This window comes from Parus major, chromosome 13, assembly GCF_001522545.3.
Source record: "Parus major isolate Abel chromosome 13, Parus_major1.1, whole genome shotgun sequence".
Classification (NCBI taxonomy): domain Eukaryota; kingdom Metazoa; phylum Chordata; class Aves; order Passeriformes; family Paridae; genus Parus; species Parus major.
In genome coordinates, this window is record NC_031782.1 from 14,403,520 (window position 1) to 14,416,858 (window position 13,339).

The 13,339-nt window shown below is 37.8% G+C and overlaps 1 protein-coding gene across 1 annotated transcript in view; it reads left to right on the plus strand.

The window, feature by feature from the left end:
• The window catches only part of DOCK2 (dedicator of cytokinesis 2), a 154,622-nt gene that overhangs the window by 40,034 nt on the left and 101,249 nt on the right, over positions 1-13,339 (plus strand). Inside the window, exons 24-25 of the mRNA XM_015641547.3 lie at positions 517-587; positions 869-975. Of these exons, the coding sequence (XP_015497033.1) occupies positions 517-587; positions 869-975 (178 nt within the window). The remainder of the gene's footprint in view (positions 1-516; positions 588-868; positions 976-13,339) is intronic.

Consider the following 13,339-nt stretch of genomic DNA (forward strand, 5'->3'; position numbering starts at 1 on the left):
TTATCCCACTATGCTGTCAAAACACAGCTCAGGAACTGATAGGAGGAGATAAACCATCCCACAGCTTGGCTGCAGATGGTTGGTTAGGGACATGACACCCCTTTTCATCTGTTCTAGAAAGGGTGGCATTGGGGTGGGCGGTGGCTGTCACCCTGACTCCTGCATGGCACATTTCTAGGATGGAATTGATACAGCTCCTGCTTTGATCAGTGCTTGGTTTATTTATTTGCATCCTAATGACAATTTTAGTGGTCTCCAAAGAGATGAGCTACAAAGCATGGGCCCTTTCGCTGCTTGGCAAAGAGAATCAGATCCACTTGGAACTATGGTAAAGTTCCTCTGCAGTGCCTCAGCACATGCAACTCTGGTGAAATTTATTCAAATGTGAATATTTCAGCCTGGGGAAAGAAGTCTGAGATTTTCAGTTTTGTGTGTATCTGTCTCAGTGGTGGGCTCTGTGCTGTTCATGCACATGTATAAACATCCAGGACTAATATGATCTGTCTGTCAATGCAGGTTGCTGCTTTGAAGTACATACCATCAGTTCTTCATGATGTTGAAATGGTTTTTGATGCCAAATTACTGAGGTGAGTCACTCCTGAGCATTTCCTAGTTGTCTGCAATTAATTCTTGTAGATCAATTTAAGTCCACAAAGACATACCAGTTCCTACTGATCAAGACAGTGGTTGGTCCCTGAATACATTTGTTACTGGTCTCTTGTCAATATTCGTGATATATAAATAAATGTAACTCTTAAAAATTATAAATGTTTAGAAATATATGATCTTTTGCTCTTTTTCTCTGTTCTTATTAACACCTGATGAATGAATCTGCATGGTATTTATGACATTTTTCCTTTTCATGCAGCCAACTACTATACAAATTTTACACTTGCATCCCACCAGTGAAACTACAGAAGCAGAAAGTGCAGTCCATGAAGGAAATTGTACGCAGCAACCTTTTTAAGAAGCAAGGTAAATACAAAATGCCTGTAAGGCTTCGAACAAATGTGTGAAAATTTTCAGTGGCTCATGTGTTGTGCAATTCACGTTTGAAATTGAGTGAAACAAATACTGAAAGAGTGTGAATGCCAGAAGCCTGATCTCTGGAGAGGATTCATCTCTTTCCACAGGATGGCAAGAGCTGTACAAAGTGTGATTGCTGGCCTAAAGCAAGGAACAGGTAGGGCTCAGAGGAACAGTTTTGTGTGGTTTTCTTACGTTATGGTGGTTAGGTGGGTGAGCTGTATATACTTTCAACCCATTTTAAGGTCTATAATGGAATAGGAACATGAAGTGAAACCTTGTGAACACAGATGTTATATAAGGCCTCTGCCTGGGAAGAGGACAAAAAAAATCTGATTGTGCTGTGGTATACTTGGCTGCAATGCAGCATTTCCACTTACAGGAATTATGATGCTTCTCGACCTCTATCAGAATTTAGTGTCTCTCTCAACTCTCAGAAGTGGTAATGATACTGAAATGCCTTTATCACCATTGTGCTCAGTTTTCCATCATGTTATCACAAGAAGTGAATTTTTGCTGAAGGAATCCTATCAGTGTAGCCAAGCTTTACATGATTAGTTTCATCTCAGTGTCAAGTGTTCGACTCCTCTCTTGTGGACTGGATGGTTGCTTCTCTCTCCCCACCTTTTTGCCTGTGTAGATAACCTTCAGAACCTGAAAGGCACACAGACTGCTCACATGAGTTCTGACAATTTAGAGATAATAATTCCAGGTACTTGTCGGTACAGCAGTGGGTTGCAAATAGTGCTGTGAGTAAATTGAGAGAGGATTGCTTTGCTCACTTCATTCTGAGTTGCCAGGAGAGTGATGCAGTTCTAACTAGCCAGGACAGATCTAAATTACACTTTATTTTCAGACCTGTGCTGTATTCCATTGAGACTGAATTGTATATTGTAAGCTTTAACAATAACTAGCTGTGTCTGCTGTGTATTTAAGACCATTGTAGATTTCCAGGAAAAAAAGTCAAGAAAATACTGTAGGTGGTTTTACTGTTTAGATTAAATTAAATAATATTTTCACCTATCTTTATTTTAATAGTTTCATGGTCAACAGCTGTGTTTTTGTTTTAACTATGTGTAAATTCACATTTGCTTTGGATTGGTGAAACACAAGTAGCTGCAACTTAGGTATCTCCAGACACTGATTCAAACTATTAACAGCAGATTCTAATTAATTTTCAAACAGTTCTAGTCCTGCATTCACACTTTGCTCTGGTATTTGGCTGTATTTCTGTTTTACAAGCAGAGTCTGATACATCATTGCAGTATGAGGTGCCTTTACTGCTGCTGCTTCTAAAATCAGAAATGCCAGACTTAGTTTTAGCTGTGGTTGTGGTGGGCAGAATTGAGAGCAGAAGGAGAAATATACCCTCTGTTTGGGTATAAATAAGGCACTCTCCTGAACTCCTGGTCTTACTAGAGTTCAGTCAGCTACCCTGTCTTTAATACTGAGAAATTAAGTGTAAGCTGTAAACTTTTGTTTTGGTTCAATAGTTTTTCTTCAGAGAAGCTTGTCTCACTGAAGTACAATTATTATTGGTTCTCAGTTCAGAAGTGATGGTCAGGACAGCAGATCCCAGGCTTGTATAATAGGGAATAAACTCTAGTAAAGATTCAGAAGGAAAACAATTGAGCATACAATAACTGTGTGCTTCACAGTTCTATTCTCTAGTGTTCATCCTGCAGCTCCTTTCTTCCATCCCTCTGTGTGTTCCAGAAGAGAAAAGAGTGGGTTTGGATTCCAAAGAAGCTTTCATTTTAGTCTGCTTAGTGTGGTGCTTGCTTCATGTGTTTAACAGGCCTTTCCTTTAGCTGAGGTCTGTTAATGCAAAATACTCTGTAAAGCTCTTACTACTTGCAGATAAATAATAATAATAGATTGCTGGTTGCTTGTAAATGCAGCTTGTCTTATGTCTTGAAATAAATAGCTGGTCTGTCATGGGATATGTCTACCTCAGGATGCATTGTGAATTCTAAAAAGAAGACACTGTTTCTGTATTTTTTTGGTAATAATGAATAAGAAATTTTGTTAGGAGGATTTCTAATTCTGGGGACCTTTTATAAAACCAATAAATGGTGGGTTTTGCATAGAGCTGACCAGATAATTAATACATTTTAATTTTTCCCCGACAGGTAGTTAGAGGATTCATTTAGTCTTAAATTTGTAGGTGAAAAAAATGTATTGCCCAAAAGCTCTATTTTTTGCTAACGTCAGACACTTGACAGCAGAACCAGGCAGCTGAGATCATGAAGGCAGAATATCACACTTGATTAATTTGCCAGCCCTGTTGTTTCACCTATATCCTGTATTTCTGGGTATTGTGATCCAAACTTACCCTAGTAATTGGCAGTTAAAGTGTATCCACTACATAATATGTAAAAATTAACTGCTTGTTTATGTGCTTGTGGGGATTACATGTGTAACATCTATCTTAAAATGTTTTTACTGTGATACTTAATATAGTAATGCTTAGTATATAATTATAATACTTAGCTGTGTTCTTTTTAGAGGAGTCTGGGGAAATGGATTAATTTTTTTTTCACTTATTAGTTTAAAACAAGAGAAGTTTCTGAAGAAGTACTTGGCCAAGACAGACAAATCAAGTTGCCATCATTTTTAAATGAAACTAAAATGAAACTAAAATATACCCTGTTTGTTTTAGCAATATCATGACTTATGTTAGTACTAACAAGAGAATATTTTTGCTAACTAGAAAATATTCATTTAAACATTTTGTGTGTCAGTAGTTTGATGAAGAGACAGAATAAAACAGCTTCTTGCTGGTTCTGTAGGATTTACAATTGTCATTATTTTAGAATTCCAAATGCCTGAAACGGACAACTTTGCTTTTTTATTTTATTTTTTCTTACTGGAGTGGCAGACATACTTTTACACCATCCTTGGTGCAACGTGGTCAGGGCTAAACAGACTCTTGCAAATATCTTTTCCATTTCCTGAGACCATTCCATGAAGTTGTTATTCCTGTAACACAGAATGGCCAGCTAACAATGCTCCTGACAATGCCAATGGTGTCCAGCTAACAATGCCAGTGGTGTTACCCAAGTATCTTTTAGGGTATTTAATATTGGAGTTCCTCTGTTTGGTAATGATCTTTATACCTTCCCTTTCACACAACTGCCCCTGCATTACTAATGGCAGAAAATCATCCTTTTAATAATTACAGGGTGTTTTTTTCATCTAAATTACATTTTTTTATTATTTGCATTTATGTTTTGTTTTCAACCTGAATGTTGTAATTACCATAGGAAGAAATGTCCACATCATGTTTAAATGCAGGTGCTGAAAAATGTGAAAAAGACCAATACACAATTAACTATTTATATTATTATATAATAAATAATGTAATCTTATTATAGTATTATTAGATATATTATATAATATTATAGTAGTACAAAAACATTTCTGTACTGTGCTGTTGCAATACTGCAAGGGGTAAATAGCAAATAAATTCTTTTTCATTTACATTACCATGGCTTAAAATAGAAAATTCTAAAGGTGGTTTTTTGCTCTACATTAAATACAATTGATTTTAAAATTAATTGGGTAGAGAACCAAGTGTGTGTAGGGTGTAGATGCTGCCTGATTCATTACTGCACTCAATGAGCTGGAAGGTCATTTACAAGAATGAAAGCACATGTAGGCTATCTCAGAATAGGATGCAGCATGATAATTAAGGTAAGATTGCCAACAGTATCATTAACTAAAGTTCACATTTATCTAGGACAGGTAGTATTTTTTCTGCCATGAATATGGAATATATTTAACTACACTGCTAATTACAGCAAAGTCTATTAATTTGCACGTATTTCAGATTATCCATTTTTCCTCCAGACTTTAGTCTCTTTCCAGGTAGTTCCTTGCAGTTCTTCAATTAATTTGCATCCATTCCCAGAGGTATTATATTTATTATTCAATTGGATTGGCTATACTGGCATTTATACTCTTTGATTCATTGATATTCACAGCATTTTCTAAAGAAGCAGAATTGTGAAAACATGGGACAGTGTTTAAAAAAATAATAAATAATAAATATTGAAAGCCAGTGAAATTTGCCTTTATTAAATAAGTTACACATGAACTTGAAGCTGGAAATCTTGAGGGTAAACTGAATTTATTGCTAGGTATTCCCAAGCATTCCAAATTTCCACTGAAGACTCGTGGAGTGCTTTCATCAGATAGGAAATAGTCCTGTGCACCTCTGCTGTAATTGATCTTCAAACACCTTGCAGCACTAAAGTGTCTTTTGAAGCCTTTAAATTACATTGTAATTTTTTTGTGGAGGCATTGATTTCTTGTTCCTGTAACTGTAACCCAGCTTGGGGAGGTTATGGGGCTGCAGGTATTTGAGGGCTGAGTGGAGGATGATGGATGCTTTCCACAGCTTGTGCACCCTCACCATAGCATTTAGGAATCTTCTAACAGGATGTGTGAGCAGACTTTTATGCAGTTTTGTCTTTAGAAAATATTAAGTCCTTTTTGGTCAGAGGAAAACAAATCTGCTTAATTTTTGACACTTTGCTTTTAGATTGCTTGATATTTTATTATTTTAAAACAACAAAATAAAAGAAATGGTTGCCTTGTCTCATATAAACACCTCTAATGGGATTTTAGGGTCTCCTTTATGATGTAAGAAACTGTCTCCTGTCATATCTGTTGCTCTGTTTAGTAGGATGTAAAGGATTATTCTCTCCCTGTTTTGAAAAATATTGTTAGAATTGCTTAATTTCTATGTAAAACTACTTTTCAGGAGTTACTTTTTAATTGGTTTAATTTTAGGAAACTTATTGCCAAAATTTCCCCCACCCTCTTTCTGTTTCTAAGAAAATGACAAATTAAGATAAGGCTGTTCATAAATCATGTGGAGTTATTATTGTAGTTAGTGTTGCTGAGATTATAGCATTTGGAGCTAGATGCTTATTCTAAGCTGGGCCTGGAATATTTACTGACATTATTGCTGAACTTGTAAATGAGTGGCCTTGAGAGAACTTTTTTATTGGTGTGCAATGAATATAAAGTGATGAAAGGCATATGTTTTGATAGTGGTGCTTTGGACACAGGATTCCCTCGTGGTCCAGTCCTGGTGAGGGGTTTGTGCTGCAGCAGAACTCGGAGATCACCCCAAAGAGCAGGAGCTCTAAGTAGGGCACACAGATGGTCACTGGCAGGGTGGGAATGGAGTTTGTGTCTTGGCTGGAAATGCAGCTCTGTGCTCACTGTGGCTCCAGACACGGCTGCTGCATGTTCAGCATATGCAAACCACTTGCTGATTTTGGAAGAACAGCAGTAAGAGGCATATGTTAGCACCAGGGGTTAATTTGCCAGATGCCAGAAGAAATGCTGAGACTGTAGCAATTTTTTTTTCCTCACTGAAGAACTCTTTCTATTCCATTCAATTACTGTTTAAACAAGAGAAGTACTTGCACACACCCATAATCACACTGATTTCCCAATACTCATGTGCATTATTGAGTTTTACCTGTGAAATACTGCACAAATTAAATATTGTTGCTAGTTTGTGTTAATATAGTGTATTTTTTTAGAATTATCAAGAAAAAGTTTTTTTTTCAAAAAAAAAAGCAGAAGGAGTAATTTCTGATTAAGCATCTTTCAGTTTAATTATTATAGTCAGGATTGAGTTCTAGATATTGATTTTTGCTATTATAATCTTTCAATCTCCTTCCTACTGACAAGAGTTCCTACGCCTAAATTTTTTGGGTTTTGTAGGGGTTTTCTTGATTTTTTTTTTCCTTCCCTGTGTTTAATATAACTTATCAACATTTTAAAAATATTCGAACTTAGAGCTTGTTAATGCATGTGACTCTGCTGTTTTTAGTTGCTGGGAAAAAATTGATATTAGTCACTCTTCAAATATTCCTTAAAAAAGGTTCTGTATTGAAATTATATTATTATCAACTTATTATATTCTGTATAATCTAGTCTATCCCATAGATTCAGTCTTGGATTTTGTATTTAGCTTTTTTATTGGGGTTTTTTTCAGGGGTACATTACCTCTAAAGCGTCATTCAAGTCACATATTTCAAATATCCATCTTTTGCCAGTTCTATTGCTGCAATGTTTTGATATGGATGAGTATGGCATAAAGTTATCTGTAAGTATTTATCTGCATACATTTGTGGTGAACATATGCAGATTAAAGCCATTACTTGTGTTTATGGGCAAGTAGGAGACATGCTTGATATTGCAACTGGTAACTTTTTGTTAGACTTGACCCATTATGGCATTTCTATAATTACACTTTAAAAATATCTTGTTATGTGGAGGGAAATCAAGTTAAGCGAACTAGTTTTAACGAAGAACTTCTAAATGTATGTGTAAAACATGGTTTACAACTACTTCAAACAGAAAAGAGAGATCAAAAACACATTAAAGCAGTTGACAAAGACACATACTGGGTGTCAGTAAAATGAAATGAGGAAACATGAGAATTGGAATTCATCAAAATTCACAGAATCATAGGATGGCCTGGGTTGGAAGGGACCTTAAAGATGTAAATCTGCCAGAGAGGATTTGCTGACAAGGCTGTGTTGCAGCCTGGCAGACTGCAATGACTGCAGGCTGCAAAAGGCATCGAGGGCTGGAAGCTCTGTTTGGCTGGAGCAGGGATGTGCTGGAAGTTGTGGCTGCCCTGGAATGCCTGGCATTACTCAGCCCTCAGAGGGGAGACACTTGAACACTCACCTGGGAGCTGGGAGCTGGAGACTCCTGGGGTCAGAGGTGTGCTGGGGCTGTTGGGCTGTACCTGTTCCGTGTCCTGCCTCACCTGCTGACACTGAGCTGCCAGCAGCTGTTGTGTGCTGGCCTCACAGGATCCCTGTGCTTCTCCTTCCTTCATGTTCCTATTAGAGTCCAGGAGACAAAGAGAATTTGCATCTTGCAGTGCTGTCAGAATCTGTAGGTGACCTATGGTGCCTTCCTTCCTGTGGCTCTTATCTAAGCTGTGAACTTTAGATTTAACAATCAATAAAAAATATGCCATTTTAAAGTCATTACTTTGGGGCTTCCTGGTAAAGCAAAGAGTTAAATTGCAAATAACAAAGAGGGAAGACTTTTAACAGGAAGATTGTGCAGTTGTGAACAGATGTCCTTTGTGAAGAAGCACAATGCTTTAATTGAGCACTGGCTGCCATCAGAAGTCTCACCTCATTGAAAGAATGTTGTTCACTGGCCTTATTTTTAAGGCTTTGTTCTAAATCTGTATTCAGATGACACCTATGTCCTTATTAAATTGGCATGACAGTTTTTAAGTGGGCATGAAGCCATCCTAACAGATGGATATGACTGCAGGCATGCCAGGGAATCAAGAGTAGTGTTTCCTAAGGGAGACAAAAGTGGTGTTAAATCTTTATTACCATTTTGGCTGCACATATGAGGCAGTCAGGAATGAAACCCGTCTGTGATTTTTGCTGAAGGAGACCCAAATGTCTTTTCTAATGACATGATTGCATTAATGACTTAAGAGTTTGAATTTCATTTACCTGGTACCTCAGAAGTCATTAGGTATCCTCCAAAGGGAATAAGGTGAATAGAAGGGTTAAAAATACCAACCAAACCCAAAATAGAAAACATTTAACTACTTAATCTTGGATGACAATGAATCTACCTGTCCTTATTCAGGAAGGTGCTGCCAAGGAACCTCTCCAAGAAGTGTGCTGGAATTTGGGATTGATGAATATGCATAATACTAAATCTTTTGACAGACCTTGATGAAGAAAATGCAATATGCTCAAACTCTATGTTGATGTTTTATGTATTCAAATAAAGTTTGGGGCAGCTAGAATGAAAACTGAACAGTTGGACTTTTTCATGCTTTTGAACATTTAAGAAGAATGGGTGTTGTTGGCAGCGTTCTTACTTTATTTATCAAGCAGAAAAGAAAGCAGCTAGTATTTAAATAGGCATCTGCCCCCTCCATGTCTCTCCCTTGTCTATCTTGAGCTTTCTTGGGGCATGAAAGAAGGTGTGAGAATGTGAATTGCTTCATCACAAACTTAGAGATTTGTTTAGGTTGGAAAAGACCCTTAAGAATGAGTCCAACTGTAAACCTAACCCTGCCAAGTGTGCCACTAAACCGTGTCCCCACATCCACACATCTTTTAAATCTCCCCAGGGGTGGTGACTCCATCAGCGGCCTGGGCAGCCTGCTCCAGGGCCGGACAACCCCTGAGACAGTTTCTGCTTATCCTGTGCTACTTGAGAGAGGAACATCCTCTCTGCACTCTCCTCTCAGGGAGCTGGAGATGGAGCCTCCTTTCCTCCTGGCTGAGCCTTGAGCTCGCTCAGCCACTCCCCATCAGACTGAGCTCCAGACCCTTCCCCAGCTCTGTTTCCTTCTCTGGCCTCTCTCCATTCCCCCAGTGCCTCCCTTGCCCTTGCCAGGGCTGGGCAGAGCCCTCAAGCTGTGCCCTGAGCAGTGCCCGTCTTGTGCAGCAATGCCTTAATATTACACCAGAAACTTATATACTGCTTCAATAAGCTTTACTTTGTCCCAAGATAGCACAAGGATTTCATATTTTATGTAATGTTCTAGGGAAATAATTTTAGCTGGGTTTTCAAAGATACAACTATGGGTTTAGGTTTATTTTAGTCCACCTGCAGGCTCAGGCTGAGATCAGAACCTCCTTGCTACAAATACTTGTCTTTTTCAGTTGCTTTGATTGTATTTGTTTTTCAGAATATCTTGGAACTTCATCCTCATATGGGATGATTTTAACTGGTAGAGGTCTTCTAAAATCTAATTAGTTTTTCCTTTTCTTCTATTTGTGAATAACGTCCTAGAAATGAATTACGAAATTAAGTAATTCTCCTGTAAAATCAACAAGCTGAGTTTATCTAGCAGCCAGTCAAAAAATATAGACATAGGGCATTAATATTAACCAAACTAATTAACACACACACAAAAAATAATTTCTTACTAAAATCTATTGATTTTTTTCATATTAGTATAGATGGCAGGTTTGATTTTTTTTTTAAAAAAAGTAAATAATGTAGCTAAGAATACTTAAAAACCTTTGAATTTCCATGTAGCTTGACACTTCAAAATTGTCCACATCTGAAAATGCCCTGTAAATAATTGATCAGCTGCATATGTTAAGTTCTTTTAAGAGATTCTCTGTGTATCAAATATGGATCCTATCTTAATTTATATTGCCAAGTACAGCTGGGATTACTGAAGCTTGCAGAGTTATTAGCTCTGAAAACTGTAGGAAACTAACCATACCTTCTGCCTCAACTGTTCTCTCAGTACAATAAGAAAATTTGGTCTATGCAAGAAGCCTCATTTCTCCATGTTTAAAGAGTATGGAATGGCTCTATGTGGTTTTGAAATGAGTTATAGACAGCAGCAGGCATTTTGTGTTCTGGTAGGAAGTTTAAGCGACCTCTGAAGGCTGCTAGGGAGGAGTTTTAAATTTAATATAGTTTGCTTCCACTCCTCTTTAAGTTGTCTGGTGTAACTTGTTGTTATGATCTTATCTGTGCCTCCTGATTATTGATCAAATGGGTATCACTGGTACGTGAAGTCAGATGTAATTTGGTGATTAATATATCCATAACACCTACCTTGAATCCTAGGGTTTTATTTTCTATATGAGGATAAATTAAAAATGTACTTTATCTAGAAGACAGGATTCCTCTTGATCAGTGACTTTGCTCAGTTTAGTCTCTTACTTTGCTTTTGAAATAAAGCTCATTAGGTATAGGTTTTTATTATTCAGTTGCTCCCAGTGACTTTGAAAGCTACCCCTAAGGAATTTTTGTATTTGCTGACTGTCAGACAGTTCAAAGGGATATCTAATAGCTTAAAATTGAGCTGGATATTATTTTGAAGGAGTGAGAGCAATAAGTATGTTTATCCTGGCAGATGTGAAGCTGGAATGTGCAAAGAACCTTCCATCTTGGTGAGAGCTGAAAAGGGGATGAGATGTCACTTAATGTGATGTGACTTTGAACTTTGCTGTTATGAGCAGCCTGTTAGCATAGCACTCCCTACTGGTGCTTTTTAAAGTGGAAGTGTTTTCAAGGCATTATTTTTAAGAATGATAGTTATGGGGAAAGAGTCTCCATCTGAATTTCTCACATGCTGTTGATTTGGAATGTGGATTTCTACATCTCATTGCAGTTTACTTAAAGGTTGAATGTGTTTGTCTAAATATGTTCATCTTCATGTTGTATTAGTTGTAGCTGTTACTGTGCCTGTTGCAGATTGTTAAAGTATGAATTTTTATTCAAAGTGTAATTTACACAGAGCAGGCTGAGAGCAGAGAACTTGTGGCACAGTGTTGGCATGGGTAGGACTCTGCTGTAACTGCAGACAGGCAGGGAGAGGGATGCAGGTGAGTTTTACTGCCAAGAGTTTGCTTGGTGTATGGGATCCAAAATGCCATAGAGAAATCTGGGTTTTAGCTGGTGCTGAATCATTCCTTCAGAATATCCTGCACACAGTCAGAGAATCTGGAAAGGAGCACAGGGATGGAGAAAAGTGAAGACCAGAAAAGAGAAATTTTAATTTATGTGTATTTCTATGCAGGTTAAATATATGTGAAATGTTTTTTATGCCTGACTACAGATGGTGTGTGAATGCTAGGAGTTAAAATGTGTTTATCCTATCTGTCTTTAGAGTAATGAGTTTGGTATCATCTCTTCTGACATAGGACACCTTGATGTTTGAGTCCATGGATGAAAAAATGACAAGCCCCAAAAATGTCATTCTTTATGTATACAGGCACAAATGTAACTTTGTTCCTAACTCTCTGACAGTCTCATTTTCCAGAGATTCAGGATCTCCTGTAAATTCCTTGCTATATTGTAGCACTTACTTGCTATCCTTGTCTTTGTCCAGCTCCTGAGCTTTATAAACTGGTCATTTGCAGTGCACCAAGCTACTGCCACACTAGCACTGATTAGCAGTTCTGGCAATCAAGGATCGTAGAATAGTTGAGGAATACTTGGAAGGAATCTGGGAATGCATCCAGTCCTACCTCCAGCTGAGCTTGAGGAAAGCTCTGAGGTCAGACCAGGTTGTTCCAGGTCAGACTGTGCAACCTGTTAGTTCTACTGCTTGTCTGTCCACGTGAGGAAGAGGTTTTTCCTTACATCCAGCTAGAACTGCTTGCTTGCCCAGTGCCCATTTTTTTTATTTCATCTCATCCCATCCACTTTAAAATGTGTTAAATCTGTGCCCACTTTCAGTAAGACTCTTACACTTATGGTCCTTCTGCTAAGCACCATTCAATGGAACTCAGTTAGCAATAAGTGCTATATCCAAAATGTAGCTTAAATATTTTTGGAGTGGTCAGAATCTCGATGAATAAATTCTGAACTGATCATACTAGGAACTGTTTCCCCACTGGACAACCTTAGACTGTTGAAGGACAGTTTCCACAGACAATAGTGAAAACAGAACTTGAGTTTTTTGCTAGCTTTCTCAAAAGTAGTGAGCTAATAATCTCTTTTATAACTTGCACTTATTTGTTGACTGAATATATAAACCCTTTATTTAAAAGGTCCTATCACATGTCAGCAAGTTTTTCAGGTATTGCATGTAACATTTTTTTTGTTGCTAATGATGTTTTTTTGGTTCAGTTTTGGCTTAAGCTAATAGCACTGCATTTGTTGCATTTACAATTAGTTAGAAGCAGTTCATATGAGCAAATCAAGAAAGTGTTTGCTAGGTACTGAATTACATCTCAGTTTCAGGAAATTTATAACATTTGCTGTCTGCAGCTGGTGACCACGAAGCTGCCAGTCCTGACTTCTGGAGAGCAGATGTTGTGTGTCCATGAGCACAAATGCACACAGAGGTGCTTTAGGAGTGTGGGCATCCCCTGCTGCTGGGCTCCACTCTGTGTTTTGTGAACTCAGCCCTTTGGTTTCTGCTGCAGAGGGGTGGCTGTGGCCTGCAGGCAGCGTGGCTGTGCAGAATTGGGCACATAAAGGGACTGTAGGCTGTGTGAAATTCATTTTTACACTGCTCTTCAAACAGGTCTTGTGTTGATATGTGTTCTTTAACTGCTGTCTTACTGGTGAGTTTGTAATTTAGTTACTGGGTTACATTTGTCTTGTAGCTTGGAATAAGTATTCTGAAAATAGTTACCAAGAGTAGGGATACTTTCTGAGGCAAGAAATTATGCTGCTCTTCAGACATGATTAAAAGCTCTTGGCTTCGAGTAGATTGGAGCTGTTACTTCAAATAAGAATAATCTGTGTTGACTGCTTCTGTTGCTTCAGCTACAAAATTCAGACAGTTATAATCTACTTGCTATCTCTTTTTTTT